A 19,159-nucleotide genomic window follows, 5' to 3' on the forward strand; every position below is an offset into this window, starting at 1 on the left:
CAGTCCTGTGGTCTCAGCCTCAGATACTCAACTAATCAAAGTGATGTCATGACAAAAATGAATGACCAACAAAACATTTTTTTCTCCTTCATTTCTGTCAAACAAAGCTGTATGTAACGTTTCTTGCAGTTAGTATCATGGTTGCTAGGCAACCTGAACGGCGCGACATAGGCTAGACCGTCCCATTTCACAAGCCTCTAACTTCCGCACTTCTCGTACTTATAGTACGCACCGTACGTAGTACGCGTAGTGCGCGTACTTCAAGCGTGCAGACCCTGAATTGGGACACAGCTAGCGACGAACTAAAAAGAAGAGGAGGATTCTTCACTATTGCGAGGGAGAAAAACATGTAAGGAAATCTGTGTTTTGATCGCATGAGTCATATACTACTGCAGATTAGTAATGCGCGAATCAAGAACGAATCGTTCTATACTCGAGAATTACTTTACTGACTCGTGAATCATGATTCACAAGCCCAACTGACTCACTGACTCGTCCCTGTTGCTGTTAGCAAACTAATTTCATTAGTAGAAATATATCTAGCTTATAATTAAAATTGTGTGGAAAAAACAACAGCCAGTTTCTTAACAAAAACATTTCTGCTCTGAACTGGAAGAAAAAACCCTGGGTAGAAAGCTCACATCAAGACAATAGCTCCTCGGTTCACAGTAGCATCGCTCTGCTAACATGCTAGCAGCACATTTGAGTTACTCACCCCCTCCCTTCCTGCGCTGAATCGTAGCATGAACGAATCACTCAGGACTCACTCACCCTCTCCCTCCTGTGCTGAATCTTAGCATGAACGAATCACTCACTCACTCACTCACCCCCTCCCTCCTGGCTCACAGCTTCTTCTTCTTGGTTGGTAACCAATGTTAAGGAGCATTACCGCCCCCTGGCACACAGCTCAGTGGACATTTAGATGAGAAAATATATATTTGACACATTTGAGGAAAATACTAATAAAATAAAATAAAAATAAATAAAATAAATGTTCCCTTTAGAAATCTTTTTTTTTTTGCTCTATAAATATAGTTGTTTTTCTTTTTCAATCACTCATCTTAGCAGTAGGATTTACATGAAAAGAAAAACAAATTAAGTTTGAGTGAAAATGTACCTGTTTTGCACTCTGGTCAACTGACTCAATGACTCAAAAAACCCGATTCACTTTGGTGAGTCTCTTATTCAAACTCGATTTAGTAAAAAGAATCGAATTTACCATCACTACTCCAGATACATATTTGGTATTAGCTGTTTCTGCTTAGATTGGTCGTGTCCAAATTCGTGGGCTGCATCCTCCTGAGGACGCATTTGTAGACCGATTACGTCATAGCGACGCACCGAAGGCTGTCCAAATTCGTAGAATCCTCCGAATGCAGCCAACAAATGTGTCCTCCTTTTCCCCAAATTTGAAGGATGGGTCGGGTGTGTCCTTCGTGGCCCACCATATCCCAGAATTCATAGCGTGGCCCAGCCAAACTCCAGTTTCCGGCAATGGTGGCCGCTACTAAGTTTTGAAATTACTCTTATTAATCTTTATGGGTCACAAAATAAACTTTTAACATATTTTCAGGCGAGAATGTGGGTGTGTAAACTTCAAATATCTGCTCGATTTATCAAGATATCGCATATTTGCAAAAGTGCTTCGATGTTTTCGGAGACGTCTGTTACCCACCAGCTCGATAGCTAGCCGAGAGCTCGAAGATCACTGAAGCCGCTGAGAACGGCACAACTCCCGGCACATCATTTTCAGATCACTGCGGACTTTCGCTACTCAGGTTAAACGTAATATATAAGTCACTTAGACAACCTAAAAATGTTATTGTTTGGCTTTTTTCAGTGTTTTATTTGTTCGTGAGTCAATCAGTTTGGCTGAGATTAAAGTTATTAGATTACATTAGATAAAATAAAACTTTATTAATCCCCCGGGTGGGTTCCTCCTTAGTTTTCACACAGCTGAATAAACGTCAAACAGAAAACTGACTAAACAGAAGTGTGAGATGGTCGAGAATTTACACCAGTGTTCTGTTATATTTTAGATAGCAAGGAGCAGATAGCCAAGTTTATTAAACTCCACCGAGACAGCGGTGACGCTAATCAGAAGGCTAGACCGTCCAATTTCACAGCTGTTTACTTCCAGCCTACCCGACCTTCTGAGGGCCTGGCCCACGTAGACCGCGAACGCTGGGTCCTCAGGAGGATGCAGCCCATGAATTTGGACACGACTATTGTCAGTTCCACAACTGTTCCTTCACTGTATTCTGTCCCCAAAAACACTTACCTTGTGTTACCTTTAAGTCATTTATGTTACCATATATAGGTAAGCTAACTGTTTTAATAGTAGGCGTTTGCTAGCCACTATTAAAAGCAAGTGTCCATTAAAAAAGCTAATGGTTTGAAATTACTTCCAGTAATAATGCAGTAACAAAGTGTCACAGCAGTATAGAGATTGAAAATGTGACGTCATTCAGGGGTAAAACCGCAAAGGATTCTGGGAACTCGTGGCAAGAGGTACTAGCGCACGCAGGCTTTCAATTGAAATTACATTACACAGCGATAAAAAGAAACACAAAAAATTGCAAGAAGCCGTTGTATTATTAACTGCAATAGCCGGTCGCATGACAGCCACGGGAAGCCGACGGGTAAAGACATCGATTGTTATCGGATTACGTCGTTGAAGAGAAATTGTTCAAGCCATGTTTCCGAAGTAACAGAGAGCCGACAGATGGCCTGGAATGCAGCCATTCGAAGACCAAATATAACATCCCAGAACACTTCAGCTCACATGTTAGTCTGCTCCAAGCATTTCCACAAAGGTAAGTGTTTTGTAGTAGTTAATACGTCATTTTTCATAACATAATTGGTGATATAGGTTACAAGCAAGTCTGGTGCTGAACAGAAATTGTCGCGCTATGCTCCTTTGTTTATTGTGCATAAATAGTGAATTGTCCTGACACAATATTGCGTTTCGCTTGTTATTACCATGGTACATTGACAGGTTTTTTTGTATCACTAATTGCCCAGTACAATTACAGCATACGATATTATTGTCACTGCTACATTTCTGTAATGCGAACCATAAATTATTTCCACTACTAATTAATTACTAATGAGCTTAAAGGTCCTATTAATAAACGTTTAACGAAAGTGTATTTATGAAGACGATTTGTGAGACTGGTAAACTTATGATACGTACGATGGTCTTTCGTTCTACACGGTACATTTCAAGGTCCTGTACCCATCCGTCGGTAAACTGTACCTGGGCTTGTTGCAGTGACCTGAAGTTACTAAACTTCATGAGTGTATGCACTCACTCCAAGAACCGTATAATTATAAATATGAGCGTGGTGAAAGTTGGGCAGCACGCTAACGTATTTTGTCCATTCTGTGTGCTCGTAAGGGTCTTACCCTTTCACTCTGATTTTTTCCTCATATCTTTTCTTTGACTTTTTGTCAAGTCTGTCTTTGTACGGACCGGCATTGTTCTCCTTCGTTTTGTACATAACTTTTTTGGGGGACAAAGAAAAACAAGAAGGTATTGGAACCGGAGAATGAACATTTTACGGTGCTGCAAATGCTTGTGTTTGATGCATTGCTTTGATTGTTTTGCCACAAGTACCCGGCATGCAATGCGCGAAAGTCACGTGGTCTGTCAATCTCTAAAATAAGTAAGTATACCTTTCAGCATGACTATACAGCAATAGTCATGTCACTGGCAGTTTTTAATTTTCAGTTTCTACACAATTTCAGCATTAACCTGAAAAAATGCAGCTTTTCTATTGAGTTTAGTGTAGTTTATTTCCTGGGGGAAATTCCCCAGCTTTATTCAGAAAACTAAGAAAACTATGATGATTACCTTAATAGCTGGTGAGACTTCATCAAAGAAAGCGCCAAAGTCAAAAGGATTGATGACTGCCATGATGTTCATAACATCTTCCTTGCTCTTTAGGTGGGAAGGAGTTGCTGCAAGGTTGACCAACTGACTAAGAGTGAGCAGATCTGCTATATTAACCTGGAAGATAAAACCAGCAATTCAGTAAGAAAACAAAAACAAGTTGGCATATGCCTACATATGTTTTCTTCAATTCACTGAGGGACACTATATGTTTTTAAGTTATTTACCTCTAACCCTCTAAGGTTAATTCATCATAGGGGGTAACCCCACTCTAATATTGCTGCACACCCAAAACATTTTTTTGGACGTAAAATATTCTAGAATGCTGTTTTACTGTTCTCAGGGAGGAAGAGAACTAAAATTTATGGCTTACCATGGAGATGTTGAAGTCTTTGAGGTCAGAGTATGATGTATATTGGACGAATGGACCCAGATTTGCTTTAACCCATTGGGCATCACTCTCATTTTGTTGCCTGCAAGCTAAGGCATGCAAACAAAAGTTAGGATGTGATCAATTTAGGAAGGTTTGTGACAGGTAGACATGAAAGAATTTGTGGGCAAGTTTTTTGTCTGAGTGCTTTTCAAGACATTTCACACTGGAAAGCACATAACGCACCCTATGTCTGCCCTACCTGGCTCATTGATGGCATTTTCAGCATTTCTTAGGTAGTCCAGCAGACCATGTGTGATCTCTTGCTGTCTGTACAGTGGCATCTCCTGGATAACTAAAGCCAACCCACTCACACTGCAACAGTTGAAAGAAAACGTTCTCATGCTGTTCTTTGTCACTATTGTCATTTTCTGTTACACCAAAATCTTGATTGCTCCAAGAAAGCTACTCACATGACTTGGTAGTTTGTGCAGCTGATGTTTGTGGTTGTGTTTATGAGCATTTCCGGAGTAAAACTGGCAAGGATAGGAATCAGTTTCACATGGAACCAAAGTTCATAGTCGTTTGTCGTGAAAGTGGAGAAATGTGAACTGATGATGATGAAGGTCGCATTCATGACCCGATCTCTCACAACAGGCTGGAAATGTGGGGTCTGTCATATTAAAGTGGAAAAAGACATAAGCAAAGGTGAGATTGCATGTTGGAAGTACACCCATACAACATGGTACAAAGGCTGTAACCATTTGTTTTCTAAGATACAATAGCCAACAATGGATGTAGCAGTTGAGACCGATGTCTTATTCTGTGTTTACTTCTGGAATCAAATATCCGCATTGTCCTCCTTCACCCTTTTAGGAGGCTAGCCTACCTGTTCATTGGCTGTCAGCTGTGTCAGGAATTCATCCACATTTTTTAGAGCGTTGCCCTCTTCAAGTTGTTCAAACACAAGATCAATAAAATCTGTGTCATTTGAGGCTCCAGAGCTCAGTAGCAGCTGTGCCACCTCAGAGGGATTGAGCGTTGACAACAATCCAGCCTACAACAGGGAATCAACATAATATCAGACAGTAGTAATGACCAATGCTGTGGGTAAAGGATTACAGTTTGCAACCAAAGAAAGTGTGCTCTATGATTTGCTTGTATTTTTGATATGGCAATATAAACTCCTGTATTTGTCTTCTTAAGTCTACAATTTTGTTTTCCTGCTCTTAAGGAAGGACTAGAAGTGCAATGTAGGGCTTACCGTAGAGATGTTGAAGTCTTTGAGGTCAGAGTACGCTGTATATTGGACGAATGGACCCAGATTTGCTTTAACCCATTGGGCATCACTCTCATTTTGTTGCCTGCAAGCTAAGGCACGCAGACAAAAGTTAGGATGTGCTTAATTTAGCAAGGTTTGTGACTGGTAGACATGAAAGAATTTAAGTTTTTTGCCTGAGTGCTTTTCAAGACATTTCACACTGGAAAGCACATAACGCACCCTATGTCTGCCCTACCTGGCTCATTGATGGCATTTTCAGCATTTCTTAGGTAGCCCAACAGACCATGTGTGATCTCTTGTCGTCTGTACAGTGGCATTTCCTGGATAACTAAAGCCAACCCACTCACACTGCAACAGTTGAAAGAAAACGTTCTCATGCTGTTCTTTGTCACTATTGTCATTTTCATTTGCAACAAAATCTTGATTGCTCCAAGAAAGCTACTCACATGACTTGGTAGTTCATGCAGCTGATGTTTGTGGTTGTGTTTATGAGCATTTCTGGAGTAAAACTGGCAAGGATAGGAATCAGTTTCACATGGAACCAAAGTTCATAGTCGTTTGTCGTGAAAGTGGAGAAATGTGGACTGATGATGATGAAGGTCGCATTCATGACCCGATCTCTCACAACAGGCTGGAAATGTGGGGTCTGTCATATTAAAGTGGAAAAAGACGTAAGCAAAGGTGAGATTGCATGTCGGACGTACACCCATACAACATGGTACAAAGGCTATAACCATTTGTTTTCTAAGATACAATAGCCAACAATGGATGTAGCGGTTGAGGCCGATGTCTTATTCTGTGTTTACTTCTGGAATCAAATATCCGCATTGTCCTCCTTCACCCTTTTAGGAGGCTAGCCTACCTGTTCATTGGCTGTCAGCTGTGTCAGGAATTCATCCACATTTTTTAGAGCGTTGCCCTCTTCAAGTTGTTCAAACACAAGATCAATAAAATCTGTGTCATTTGAGGCTCCAGAGCTCAGTAGCAGCTGTGCCACCTCAGAGGGATTGAGCGTTGACAACAATCCAGCCTACAACAGGGAATCAACATAATATCAGACAGCAGTAATGACCAATGCTGTGGGTAAAGGATTATAGTTTGCAACCAAAGAAAGTGTTCTCTATGATTTGCTTGTATTTTTGATATGGCAAAATAAACTCCTGTGTTTGTCTTCTTAAGTCTACAATTTTGTTTTCCTGCTCTTAAGGAAGGACTAGAAGTGCAATGTAGGGCTTACCGTAGAGATGTTGAAGTCTTTGAGGTCAGAGTACGCTGTATATTGGACGAATGGACCCAGATTTGCTTTAACCCATTGGGCATCACTCTCATTTTGTTGCCTGCAAGCTAAGGCATGCAAACAAAAGTTAGGATGTGTTCAATTTAGGAAGGTTTCTGACAGGTAGACATGAAAGAATTTGTGGGCAAGTTTTTTGCCTGAGTGCTTTTCAAGACATTTCACACTGGAAAGCACATAACGCACCCTATGTCTGCCCTACCTGGCTCATTGATGGCATTTTCAGCATTTCTTAGGTAGCCCAGCAGACCATGTGTGATCTCTTGTCGTCTGTACAGTGGCATTTCCTGGATAACTAAAGCCAACCCACTCACACTGCAACAGTTGAAAGAAAACGTTCTCATGCTGTTCTTTGTCACTATTGTCATTTTCATTTGCAACAAAATCTTGATTGCTCCAAGAAAGCTACTCACATGACTTGGTAGTTCATGCAGCTGATGTTTGTGGTTGTGTTTATGAGCATTTCTGGAGTAAAACTGGCAAGGATAGGAATCAGTTTCACATGGAACCAAAGTTCATAGTCGTTTGTCGTGAAAGTGGAGAAATGTGGACTGATGACGATGAAGGTCGCATTCATGATCCGATCTCTCACAACAGGCTGGAAAATTGGCATCTGTGAAATTGAGGTGGAAAAGAAGCTAAGCAATACAGAGACTGCATGTTGCAAATGTACTCATACAACATGCCACAAAGTCTGCAATCAGTTCTTTTCTATGATAGACTCCTTGAAGACTTGTGTAGCGGTTTAGCAAATGTCTTATTCTGTCTTATGCTGCTGGAACAAAGCACCAGGATTTTCCTCAATCACCCTTTTAGAAGCCTAGCATACCTGTCCATTGGCTTCCAGTTGTGTGAGGAATCCATCCACATTTTGTAGAGCGTTACCCTCTTGCAGTCGCTCAAACACACGATCAATCAAATCTGTGTTATTGGAGGCTCCCAAACTCAGTACCAGCTGTGCCACCTGAGAAGGACTGAGGACTGACAATAATTCAGCCTACAAAAGAGAACCAGCATAATATCAGACAGCAGTCATGGAAATGTTCTGGGTAAAAGAATTCCGTTTACAGGAAGATGTACATCTGCAGTTGGCACTCACAGCGGACAAATTAGGATTGAAGGCTTCCAAGTCCTGCACAGTTGCAAAATCAGAGAAGTCGCCAAGGTTTGCCTTTAGCCACGCTTGGCTCCCCGTGATAGATGAGACACAGCCAGGATCTGCAGAAAAAGCAAGAAAGTTATTGACAGGGTAATATACCACATGTTGTCATGGAAAAACCAAAGTGAGCTTGAGTTTCTCTTTTTACCTGTTGAGTCATTTCTTGACAAGAACGGTTTGATGAAGTGAGTGAAGACTGCTTGCTGTGTGTCTCTGTCCATGGATGCCTTTTGGCTTCCAAATGCCTGAATGCTACATTTGAGAGAAAGCTTTCAACATCTAAACTTCTAGTCAACTGCAAGTTTGCAGAATAGAGCAATATGTCTCATATTTACTTACACAGTCTGGTATGTCTGGCAGCTGAAGTTTTTGGAGCTAAGGCAAAATAGGAAGTTGAAAGATGGAACGGCCAGAAATGGACGGATCTTTGTCTTGAACCAGCTGGTAATGAACTCCTCACTCTGTAGTTGTGCCTGGCTGAAATTGTCAATTCTCACTTCTCCAAGAGCCTCGAGCACATTTGATGAGGTCGGGTAGGTGTTGTTGCCGGCCTTGAATTGGCAGAAAAATAATTGTAGCTGGACCCAAACTTCACGCAGGGAAACGGCAATATTGTGAAAATGTGATTTTGTACTTACCATGTTAGCAAATGTCTCAAGGGCCTGGTCCAGTACAGCAGAGGCTTTTTGGAAGAAAAGCTTCCAGACTTCTACTGGGTATATGTTTTGGCTTTTCAGTGTGCAGTTCAGCAGTGTGACCAAGTTGCTGGATGTGAGATGGGGAGCCTTGAAAAAGAAAATTGACAAAGAATACAGCCGTTTTGTCAGAGCTCATGGAGATTTGTCTCAGGACCATAATGTGGCAAAATCCATGTTCTGTTTTTGGAGTTTAAAAAGGAATCTTACAGAGGAACAGGCATGTTCTGTGATGGTGAAATTGCACAGGGCTTCCGAGGAATTGCCAGCTGACAGGATTTGCTCAGGTTTTGAACTGTGGAAAAAACACAATAAATTGAAATCCAATGTCCCCTTAATTACACTGTGTTAACGAATTTTACCTAGACAGAATCAACATTGAACAAAACGGCATTTCACCCACCCGTCAACTCCATTACAAATGAGATTCACTGTGAAAAGAGAATGGTTGTGTGTCAGATAATAGTCCTTCAGAATGCATTTATATCCTTAGAGTTGAAATGTGTACTTCTAGACAGACTTACCATGAACTGGGGTAACCTTGCACTGAAGACAAAGAAAATATGATTGTTAGTATAGTGGAAACATCTTCTTCAAGTGTAAATACCTTGACTTTGTCACAGTTGGCCCAATTAGTGTGCCAAACCTGGATCAAATATTGGATAACCCATGTAAGACATCCACCCACCCACCCCCCAAAAAACGAATCTTACCACAAAGGAAGCTGGAACTGCGCAGCCTGTTTGAGAAGAAAAAGAAAGGAAATAAATCAATGGAGTAGTCATTACAGTGCTGATACTGGGCTCTTGAGAAAAGTTTAGTCAGGAAAGCCTATTTGCCACATACGTGGGAATGTGTCCTGGAGGTACTGCTTGCTTGATCTCACGCCCTGTGAAAGGTCCAGTGGCAATGCTGCCAAACTCTGCGCAAGACCATCGTCTCTAAAGGAAGAAAAGAATTCATTGTGACTTGTCAGGAGCCTCAGCTTGGCATTGTGCACACCCAAATGTCTAACTGTGGATATCAGAAATATCTTACACAGCCTGGTAGGATTCACAGGTGATGTTACTGGGGATCACCCGCAAGCTGCTAGGAAGGATGCTCGCCATCACAGGAACCAAATAAACCAGGAACCACTGTTGATAGTCTTCTGGCTGAAAGTCTTTAAGCTGAGGAGCAAGGGCTGTCAAGGTCAGGTTCAAAATGGTGTCTCGCACATCTGGATTTTGGATGAGGGTGACATTTCTCTGAAAAGAGAAGGGGATCATAATAAGGTCAGAGAGGAAGTTCTGAAGTCTTTGTGGAAATGCGGAGATGAGGGGGAGCTTATCTAAACTAAATCTTTGTACTTCTGTACAGCAGGAATGCCTCAAGGCATGAAGCATATCAGAAATGGATCATTTTGAGTTAAACACTTGAGCAGGTTTATGAAAGAACACTGTTAACATTTGTTGATGTTTGCGCTGAGGTAAGGTTACCAATGAGAATTCACCTGCTTGTTGATGTTTGCAAAAGCCTGGAAGAATTGGTTGAGCTGCTCATAATCACTGGTCTCTGTCAAGCTTGTCAACACCTCCCTTGCAACATGTGCATCGTTTAAAGCACCACTGTTTGGATCTAGGATTAGATCAGCCTTCTGCGATGGTGAAAGAACGTCCAGAACTGCCAGCTATGGATACAAAAAAGTAGAATTCATGAAATGCATGTCTTTTGTATAATTTCCAGAATTTTGCTTTGCTATTCTCAAGAAAGACAGGAAGAGTAATAAGAGTAAAGCTTACCGTGGAGATGTTGAAGTCTTTGAGGTCAGAGTATGATGCATATTGGACGAATGGACCCAGATTTTCTTTAACCCATTGGGCATCACTCTCATTTTGTTGCCTGCAAGCTAAGGCATGCAGACAAAGTTAGGATGTGCTCAATTTAGCAAGGTTTGTGACTGGTAGAGATGAAAGAATTTAAGTTTTTTGTCTGAGTGCTTTTCAAGACATTTCACACTGGAAAGCACATAATGCACCCTATGTCTGCCCTACCTGGCTCATTGATGGCATTTTCAGCATTTCTTAGGTAGCCCAACAGACCATGTGTGATCTCTTGCCGTCTGTACAGTGGCATCTCCTGGATAACTAAAGCCAACCCACTCACACTGCAACAGTTGAAAGAAAACGTTCTCATGCTGTTCATTGTCACTATTGTCATTTTCATTTGCAACAAAATCTTGATTGCTCCAAGAAAGCTACTCACATGACTTGGTAGTTTGTGCAGCTGATGTTTGTGGTTGTGTTTATGAGCATTTCTGGAGTAAAACTGGCAAGGATAGGAATCAGTTTCACATGGAACCAAAGTTCATAGTCGTTTGTCGTGAAAGTGGAGAAATGTGAACTGATGATGATGAAGGTCGCATTCATGACCCGATCTCTCACAACAGGCTGGAAATGTGGGGTCTGTCATATTAAAGTGGAAAAAGACATAAGCAAAGGTGAGATTGCATGTTGGAAGTACACCCATACAACATGCCACAAAGGCTGTAACCATTTGTTTTCTAAGATACAATAGCCAACAATGGATTTAGCAGTTGAGACCGATGTCTTATTCTGTGTTTACTTCTGGAATCAAATATCCGCATTGTCCTCCTTCACCCTTTTAGGAGGCTAGCCTACCTGTTCATTGGCTGTCAGCTGTGTCAGGAATTCATCCACATTTTTTAGAACATTGCCCTCTTCAAGTTGTTCAAACACAAGATCAATAAAATCTGTGTCATTTGAGGCTCCAGAGCTCAGTAGCAGCTGTGCCACCTCAGAGGGATTGAGCGTTGACAACAATCCAGCCTACAACAGGGAATCAACATAATATCAGACAGTAGTAATGACCAATGCTGTGGGTAAAGGATTACAGTTTGCAACCAAAGAAAGTGTTCTCTATGATTTGCTTGTATTTTTGATATGGCAAAATAAACTCCTGTATTTGTCTTCTTAAGTCTACAATTTTGTTTTCCTGCTCTTAAGGAAGGACTAGAAGTGCAATGTAGGGCTTACCGTAGAGATGTTGAAGTCTTTGAGGTCAGAGTACGCTGTATATTGGACGAATGGACCCAGATTTGCTTTAACCCATTGGGCATCACTCTCATTTTGTTGCCTGCAAGCTAAGGCATGCAAACAAAAGTTAGGATGTGCTCAATTTAGCAAGGTTTGTGACTGGTAGACATGAAAGAATTTAAGTTTTTTGTCTGAGTGCTTTTCATAACATTTCACACTGGAAAGCACATAACGCACCCTATGTCTGCCCTACCTGGCTCATTGATGGCATTTTCAGCATTTCTTAGGTAGCCCAGCAGACCATGTGTGATCTCTTGCCGTCTGTACAGTGGCATCTCCTGGATAACTAAAGCCAACCCACTCACACTGCAACAGTTGAAAGAAAACATTCTCATGCTGTTCTTTGTCACTATTGTCATTTTCATTTGCAACAAAATCTTGATTGCTCCAAGAAAGCTACTCACATGACTTGATAGTTTGTGCAGCTGATGTTTGTGGTTGTGTTTATGAGCATTTCTGGAGTAAAACTGGCAAGGATAGGAATCAGTTTCACATGGAACCAAAGTTCATAGTCGTTTGTCGTGAAAGTGGAGAAATTTGGACTGATGATGATGAAGGTCGCATTCATGACCCGATCTCTCACAACAGGCTGGAAATTTGGGGTCTGTCATATTAAAGTGGAAAAAGACATAAGCAAAGGTGAGATTGCATGTCGGACGTACACCCATACAACATGGTACAAAGGCTGTAACTAGGGATGTACCGATACCTATACTGGTATCGGGTATCGGGGCCGATACTGTAAAATGTGTGTGTACTCATACTCGTAAAAGTTAACCGATACCATGAACCGATACTAACTTATTTCATTAATCAGAGGGTGGCTTGTCATTTTTTTTGTAGTTTTTTAGATTGGCCACTAGGGGGACGTCCCGTGCTAAAAAGGCACAGGGTTAGACGAGTCAGACTGGCAGCTCCAGATAAAAAAGAGAAACTGGAGTCTGATGTAGCTAGGCTAAACAAAATGTCAGCAGTGTGGACCGGAACAGTCAACTTTAACTCAGGTTTTGGAAAAGCGATGAAAACTGTCAAGAGAAAATCCACGGGCAGTTACAATAACAAAGGCTCTGACTCATTTTATCGCTCTGGATGACCAGCCAATGCCAGTCGTGGAAAACATAGGATTCTTCTCAGCATACTCGAGCTGCGATATGAAATTCCCAGCCGCCCACACATCAGGGAGATAATGGTGCCAAAACTTCTAAAGAGGTAAAGACAAGCAGTGTGTGCGCAATGTCAGTCCTCGGTTTAACGGCACGGTGGACTGATGAGGAGTTCGTTCGTCAATGCCAATTACTTTCGTTATTTTGTTTGTTTGTTTACAATATGGACACTCTGCAACAATTTAAAAGTTTATTTTATTCTCAAACCTAATTTGTATTTATTTTATTCCAAACAGAAGTGTTTATTTATTATTCCAAAAGCTCGAGACAGTGCCAATAGTTCAGTGATATTTTGTTAAATTACAATCTGAAGACTCTGCAATAATTTAACAGAAGTGCTTATTTTTCACTTGAAATTTTTTTGTGGTCATCTTTATTAAGATATTATTTACTATTGGCAGAGAATAAAATAAAACCTGCCTTCCAATTCATTGCGTGTGTGTGTGTGTGTGTGGTAGAAGTATCGGTTTTTGTACTCTGTATCGGCAAGTACTCAGATCCAAGTATCGGTATCGTATCGGTTTGAAAAAATTGGTATCGTTGCATCCCTAGCTGTAACCATTTGTTTTCTAAGATACAATAGCCAACAATGGATGTAGCAGTTGAGGCCGATGTCTTATTCTGTGTTTACTTCTGGAATCAAATATCCGCATTGTCCTCCTTCACCCTTTTAGGAGGCTAGCCTACCTGTTCATTGGTTGTCAGCTGTGTCAGGAATTCATCCACATTTTTTAGAGCGTTGCCCTCTTCAAGTTGTTCAAACACAAGATCAATAAAATCTGTGTCATTTGAGGCTCCAGAGCTCAGTAGCAGCTGTGCCACCTCAGAGGGATTGAGCGTTGACAACAATCCAGCCTACAACAGGGAATCAACATAATATCAGACAGTAGTAATGACCAATGCTGTGGGTAAAGGATTATAGTTTGCAACCAAAGAAAGTGTTCTCTATGATTTGCTTGTATTTTTGATATGGCAAAATAAACTCCTGTGTTTGTCTTCTTAAGTCTACAATTTTGTTTTCCTGCTCTTAAGGAAGGACTAGAAGTGCAATGTAGGGCTTACCGTAGAGATGTTGAAGTCTTTGAGGTCAGAGTATGCTGTATATTGGACGAATGGACCCAGATTTGCTTTAACCCATTGGGCATCACTCTCATTTTGTTGCCTGCAAGCTAAGGCATGCAAACAAAAGTTAGGATGTGTTCAATTTAGCAAGGTTTGTGACTGGTAGACATGAAAGAATTTAAGTTTTTGCCTGAGTGCTTTTCAAGACATTTCACACTGGAAAGCACATAACGCACCCTATGTCTGCCCTACCTGGCTCATTGATGGCATTTTCAGCATTTCTTAGGTAGCCCAGCAGACCATGTGTGATCTCTTGTCGTCTGTACAGTGGCATCTCCTGGATAACTAAAGCCAACCCACTCACACTGCAACAGTTGAAAGAAAACGTTCTCATGCTGTTCTTTGTCACTATTGTCATTTTCATTTGCAACAAAATCTTGATTGCTCCAAGAAAGCTACTCACATGACTTGGTAGTTCATGCAGCTGATGTTTGTGGTTGTGTTTATGAGCATTTCTGGAGTAAAACTGGCAAGGATAGGAATCAGTTTCACATGGAACCAAAGTTCATAGTCGTTTGTCGTGAAAGTGGAGAAATGTGGACTGATGACGATGAAGGTCGCATTCATGATCCGATCTCTCACAACAGGCTGGAAAATTGGCATCTGTGAAATTGAGGTGGAAAAGAAGCTAAGCAATACAGAGACTGCATGTTGCAAATGTACTCATACAACATGCCACAAAGTCTGCAATCAGTTCTTTTCTATGATAGACTCCTTGAAGACTTGTGTAGCGGTTTAGCAAATGTCTTATTCTGTCTTATGCTGCTGGAACAAAGCACCAGGATTTTCCTCAATCACCCTTTTAGAAGCCTAGCATACCTGTCCATTGGCTTCCAGTTGTGTGAGGAATCCATCCACATTTTGTAGAGCGTTACCCTCTTGCAGTCGCTCAAACACACGATCAATCAAATCTGTGTTATTGGAGGCTCCCAAACTCAGTACCAGCTGTGCCACCTGAGAAGGACTGAGGACTGACAACAATTCAGCCTACAAAAGAGAACCAGCATAATATCAGACAGCAGTCATGGAAATGTTCTGGGTAAAAGAATTCCGTTTACAGGAAGATGTACATCTGCAGTTGGCACTCACAGCGGACAAATTAGGATTGAAGGCTTCCAAGTCCTGCACAGTTGCAAAATCAGAGAAGTCGCCAAGGTTTGCCTTTAGCCACGCTTGGCTCCCCGTGATAGATGAGACACAGCCAGGATCTGCAGAAAAAGCAAGAAAGTTATTGACAGGGTAATATACCACATGTTGTCATGGAAAAACCAAAGTGAGCTTGAGTTTCTCTTTTTACCTGTTGAGTCATTTCTTGACAAGAACGGTTTGATGAAGTGAGTGAAGACTGCTTGCTGTGTGTCTCTGTCCATGGATGCCTTTTGGCTTCCAAATGCCTGAATGCTACATTTGAGAGAAAGCTTTCAACATCTAAACTTCTAGTCAACTGCAAGTTTGCAGAATAGAGCAATATGTCTCATATTTACTTACACAGTCTGGTATGTCTGGCAGCTGAAGTTTTTGGAGCTAAGGCAAAATAGGAAGTTGAAAGATGGAACGGCCAGAAATGGACGGATCTTTGTCTTGAACCAGCTGGTAATGAACTCCTCACTCTGTAGTTGTGCCTGGCTGAAATTGTCAATTCTCACTTCTCCAAGAGCCTCGAGCACATTTGACGAGGTCGGGTAGGTGTTGTTGCCGGCCTTGAATTGGCAGAAAAATAATTGTAGCTGGACCCAAACTTCACGCAGGGAAACGGCAATATTGTGAAAATGTGATTTTATACTTACCATGTTAGCAAATGTCTCAAGGGCCTGGTCCAGTACAGCAGAGGCTTTTTGGAAGAAAAGCTTCCAGACTTCTACTGGGTATATGTTTTGGCTTTTCAGTGTGCAGTTCAGCAGTGTGACCAAGTTGCTGGATGTGAGATGGGGAGCCTTGAAAAAGAAAATTGACAAAGAATACAGCCGTTTTGTCAGAGCTCATGGAGATTTGTCTCAGGACCATAATGTGGCAAAATCCATGTTCTGTTTTTGGAGTTTAAAAAGGAATCTTACAGAGGAACAGGCATGTTCTGTGATGGTGAAATTGCACAGGGCTTCCGAGGAATTGTCAGCTGACAGGATTTGCTCAAGTTTTGAACTGTGGAACAAACACAATAAATTGAAATCCAGTGTCCCCTTAATTACACTGTGTTAACGAATTTTACCTAGACAGAATCAACATTGAACAAAACGGCATTTCACCCACCCGTCAACTCCATTACAAATGAGATTCACTGTGAAAAGAGAATGGTTGTGTGTCAGATAATAGTCCTTCAGAATGCATTTATATCCTTAGAGTTGAAATGTGTACTTCTAGACAGACTTACCATGAACTGGGGTAACCTTGCACTGAAGACAAAGAAAATATGATTGTTAGTATAGTGGAAACATCTTCTTCAAGTGTAAATACCTTGACTTTGTCACAGTTGGCCCAATTAGTGTGCCAAACCTGGATCAAATATTGGATAACCCATGTAAGACATCCACCCACCCACCCCCCAAAAAACTAATCTTACCACAAAGGAAACTGGAACTGCGCAGCCTGTTTGAGAAGAAAAAGAAAGGAAATAAATCAATGGAGTAGTCATTACAGTGCTGATACTGGGCTCTTGAGAAAAGTTTAGTCAGGAAATCCTATTTGCCACATACGTGGGAATGTGTCCTGGAGGTACTGCTTGCTTGATCTCACGCCCTGTGAAAGGTCCAGTGGCAATGCTGCCAAACTCTGCGCAAGACCATCGTCTCTAAAGGAAGAAAAGAATTCATTGTGACTTGTCAGGAGCCTCAGCTTGGCATTGTGCACACCCAAATGTCTAACTGTGGATATCAGAAATATCTTACACAGCCTGGTAGGATTCACAGGTGATGTTACTGGGGATCACCCGCAAGCTGCTAGGAAGGATGCTCGCCATCACAGGAACCAAATAAACCTGGAACCACTGTTGATAGTCTTCTGGCTGAAAGTCTTTAAGCTGAGGAGCAAGGGCTGTCAAGGTCAGGTTCAAAATGGTGTCTCGCACATCTGGATTTTGGATGAGGGTGACATTTCTCTGAAAAGAGAAGGGGATCATAATAAGGTCAGAGAGGAAGTTCTGAAGTCTTTGTGGAAATGCGGAGATGAGGGGGAGCTTATCTAAACTAAATCTTTGTACTTCTGTACAGCAGGAATGCCTCAAGGCATGAAGCATATCAGAAATGGATCATTTTGAGTTAAACACTTGAGCAGGTTTATGAAAGAACACTGTTAACATTTGTTGATGTTTGCGCTGAGGTAAGGTTACCAATGAGAATTCACCTGCTCGTTGATGTTTGCAAAAGCCTGGAAGAATTGGTTGAGCTGCTCATAATCACTGGTCTCTGTCAAGCTTGTCAACACCTCCCTTACAACATGTGCATCGTTTAAAGCACCACTGTTTGGATCTAGGATTAGATCAGCCTTCTGCGATGGTGAAAGAACGTCCAGAACTGCCAGCTATGGATACAAAAAAGTAGAATTCATGAAATGCATGTCTTTTGTATAATTTCCAGAATTTTGCTTTGCTATTCTCAAGAAAGACAGGAAGAGTAATAAGAGTAAAGCTTACCGTAGAGATGTTGAAGTCTTTGAGGTCAGAGTATGATGCATATTGGACGAATGGACCCAGATTTTCTTTAACCCATTGGGCATCACTCTCATTTTGTTGCCTGCAAGCTAAGGCATGCAGACAAAGTTAGGATGTGCTCAATTTAGCAAGGTTTGTGACTGGTAGAGATGAAAGAATTTAAGTTTTTTGTCTGAGTGCTTTTCAAGACATTTCACACTGGAAAGCACATAATGCACCCTATGTCTGCCCTACCTGGCTCATTGATGGCATTTTCAGCATTTCTTAGGTAGCCCAGCAGACCATGTGTGATCTCTTGTCGTCTGTACAGTGGCATCTCCTGGATAACTAAAGCCAACCCACTCACACTGCAACAGTTGAAAGAAAACGTTCTCATGCTGTTCATTGTCACTTTAGTCATTTTCATTTGCAACAAAATCTTGATTGCTCCAAGAAAGCTACTCACATGACTTGATAGTTTGTACAGCTGATGTTTGTGGTTGTGTTTATGAGCATTTCTGGAGTAAAACTGGCAAGGATAGGAATCAGTTTCACATGGAACCAAAGTTCATAGTCGTTTGTCGTGAAAGTGGAGAAATGTGAACTGATGATGATGAAGGTCGCATTCATGACCCGATCTCTCACAACAGGCTGGAAATGTGGGGTCTGTCATATTAAAGTGGAAAAAGACATAAGCAAAGGTGAGATTGCATGTTGGAAGTACACCCATACAACATGCCACAAAGGCTGTAACCATTTGTTTTCTAAGATACAATAGCCAACAATGGATTTAGCAGTTGAGACCGATGTCTTATTCTGTGTTTACTTCTGGAATCAAATATCCGCATTGTCCTCCTTCACCCTTTTAGGAGGCTAGCCTACCTGTTCATTGGCTGTCAGCTGTGTCAGGAATTCATCCACATTTTTTAGAACATTGCCCTCTTCAAGTTGTTCAAACACAAGATCAATAAAATCTGTGTCATTTGAGGCTCCAGAGCTCAGTAGCAGCTGTGCCACCTCAGAGGGATTGAGCGTTGACAACAATCCAGCCTACAACAGGGAATCAACATAATATCAGACAGTAGTAATGACCAATGCTGTGGGTAAAGGATTACAGTTTGCAACCAAAGAAAGTGTTCTCTATGATTTGCTTGTATTTTTGATATGGCAATATAAACTCCTGTATTTGTCTTCTTAAGTCTACAATTTTGTTTTCCTGCTCTTAAGGAAGGACTAGAAGTGCAATGTAGGGCTTACCGTAGAGATGTTGAAGTCTTCTAGGTCAGAGTACGCTGTATATTGGACGAATGGACCCAGATTTGCTTTAACCCATTGGGCATCACTCTCATTTTGTTGCCTGCAAGCTAAGGCATGCAAACAAAAGTTAGGATGTGCTCAATTTAGCAAGGTTTGTGACTGGTAGACATGAAAGAATTTAAGTTTTTTGTCTGAGTGCTTTTCA

General features: G+C 41.4%; 1 protein-coding gene across 1 annotated transcript in view; it reads right to left on the bottom strand.

Annotated features, from left to right (window-relative positions):
• LOC146495747 (uncharacterized) overlaps positions 1–19,159 on the bottom strand; it is a 38,285-nt gene that overhangs the window by 12,091 nt on the left and 7,035 nt on the right. The window contains exons 24-75 of the mRNA XM_085144252.1: positions 18,955–19,061; positions 18,580–18,747; positions 18,164–18,363; positions 17,953–18,065; positions 17,701–17,807; positions 17,412–17,588; positions 16,958–17,166; positions 16,766–16,860; positions 16,633–16,658; positions 16,444–16,465; positions 16,323–16,350; positions 16,130–16,214; positions 15,863–16,009; positions 15,564–15,775; positions 15,373–15,476; positions 15,165–15,283; positions 14,895–15,062; positions 14,479–14,678; positions 14,268–14,380; positions 14,016–14,122; positions 13,641–13,808; positions 12,195–12,394; positions 11,984–12,096; positions 11,731–11,837; positions 11,356–11,523; positions 10,940–11,139; positions 10,729–10,841; positions 10,477–10,583; positions 10,188–10,364; positions 9,734–9,942; positions 9,542–9,636; positions 9,409–9,434; positions 9,220–9,241; positions 9,099–9,126; positions 8,906–8,990; positions 8,639–8,785; positions 8,340–8,551; positions 8,149–8,252; positions 7,866–8,059; positions 7,671–7,832; positions 7,255–7,454; positions 7,044–7,156; positions 6,785–6,891; positions 6,410–6,577; positions 5,994–6,193; positions 5,783–5,895; positions 5,530–5,636; positions 5,155–5,322; positions 4,739–4,938; positions 4,528–4,640; positions 4,269–4,375; positions 3,857–4,012 (exon numbers count right to left, since the gene is read on the bottom strand). Of these exons, the coding sequence (XP_085000378.1) occupies positions 3,857–4,012; positions 4,269–4,375; positions 4,528–4,640; positions 4,739–4,938; positions 5,155–5,322; positions 5,530–5,636; positions 5,783–5,895; positions 5,994–6,193; positions 6,410–6,577; positions 6,785–6,891; positions 7,044–7,156; positions 7,255–7,454; positions 7,671–7,832; positions 7,866–8,059; positions 8,149–8,252; positions 8,340–8,551; positions 8,639–8,785; positions 8,906–8,990; positions 9,099–9,126; positions 9,220–9,241; positions 9,409–9,434; positions 9,542–9,636; positions 9,734–9,942; positions 10,188–10,364; positions 10,477–10,583; positions 10,729–10,841; positions 10,940–11,139; positions 11,356–11,523; positions 11,731–11,837; positions 11,984–12,096; positions 12,195–12,394; positions 13,641–13,808; positions 14,016–14,122; positions 14,268–14,380; positions 14,479–14,678; positions 14,895–15,062; positions 15,165–15,283; positions 15,373–15,476; positions 15,564–15,775; positions 15,863–16,009; positions 16,130–16,214; positions 16,323–16,350; positions 16,444–16,465; positions 16,633–16,658; positions 16,766–16,860; positions 16,958–17,166; positions 17,412–17,588; positions 17,701–17,807; positions 17,953–18,065; positions 18,164–18,363; positions 18,580–18,747; positions 18,955–19,061 (6,896 nt within the window). The remainder of the gene's footprint in view (positions 1–3,856; positions 4,013–4,268; positions 4,376–4,527; positions 4,641–4,738; positions 4,939–5,154; positions 5,323–5,529; positions 5,637–5,782; positions 5,896–5,993; positions 6,194–6,409; positions 6,578–6,784; positions 6,892–7,043; positions 7,157–7,254; positions 7,455–7,670; positions 7,833–7,865; positions 8,060–8,148; positions 8,253–8,339; positions 8,552–8,638; positions 8,786–8,905; positions 8,991–9,098; positions 9,127–9,219; positions 9,242–9,408; positions 9,435–9,541; positions 9,637–9,733; positions 9,943–10,187; positions 10,365–10,476; positions 10,584–10,728; positions 10,842–10,939; positions 11,140–11,355; positions 11,524–11,730; positions 11,838–11,983; positions 12,097–12,194; positions 12,395–13,640; positions 13,809–14,015; positions 14,123–14,267; positions 14,381–14,478; positions 14,679–14,894; positions 15,063–15,164; positions 15,284–15,372; positions 15,477–15,563; positions 15,776–15,862; positions 16,010–16,129; positions 16,215–16,322; positions 16,351–16,443; positions 16,466–16,632; positions 16,659–16,765; positions 16,861–16,957; positions 17,167–17,411; positions 17,589–17,700; positions 17,808–17,952; positions 18,066–18,163; positions 18,364–18,579; positions 18,748–18,954; positions 19,062–19,159) is intronic.

Source organism: Neolamprologus multifasciatus, chromosome 19 (assembly GCF_963576455.1).
Source record: "Neolamprologus multifasciatus chromosome 19, fNeoMul1.2, whole genome shotgun sequence".
NCBI lineage: Eukaryota > Metazoa > Chordata > Actinopteri > Cichliformes > Cichlidae > Neolamprologus > Neolamprologus multifasciatus.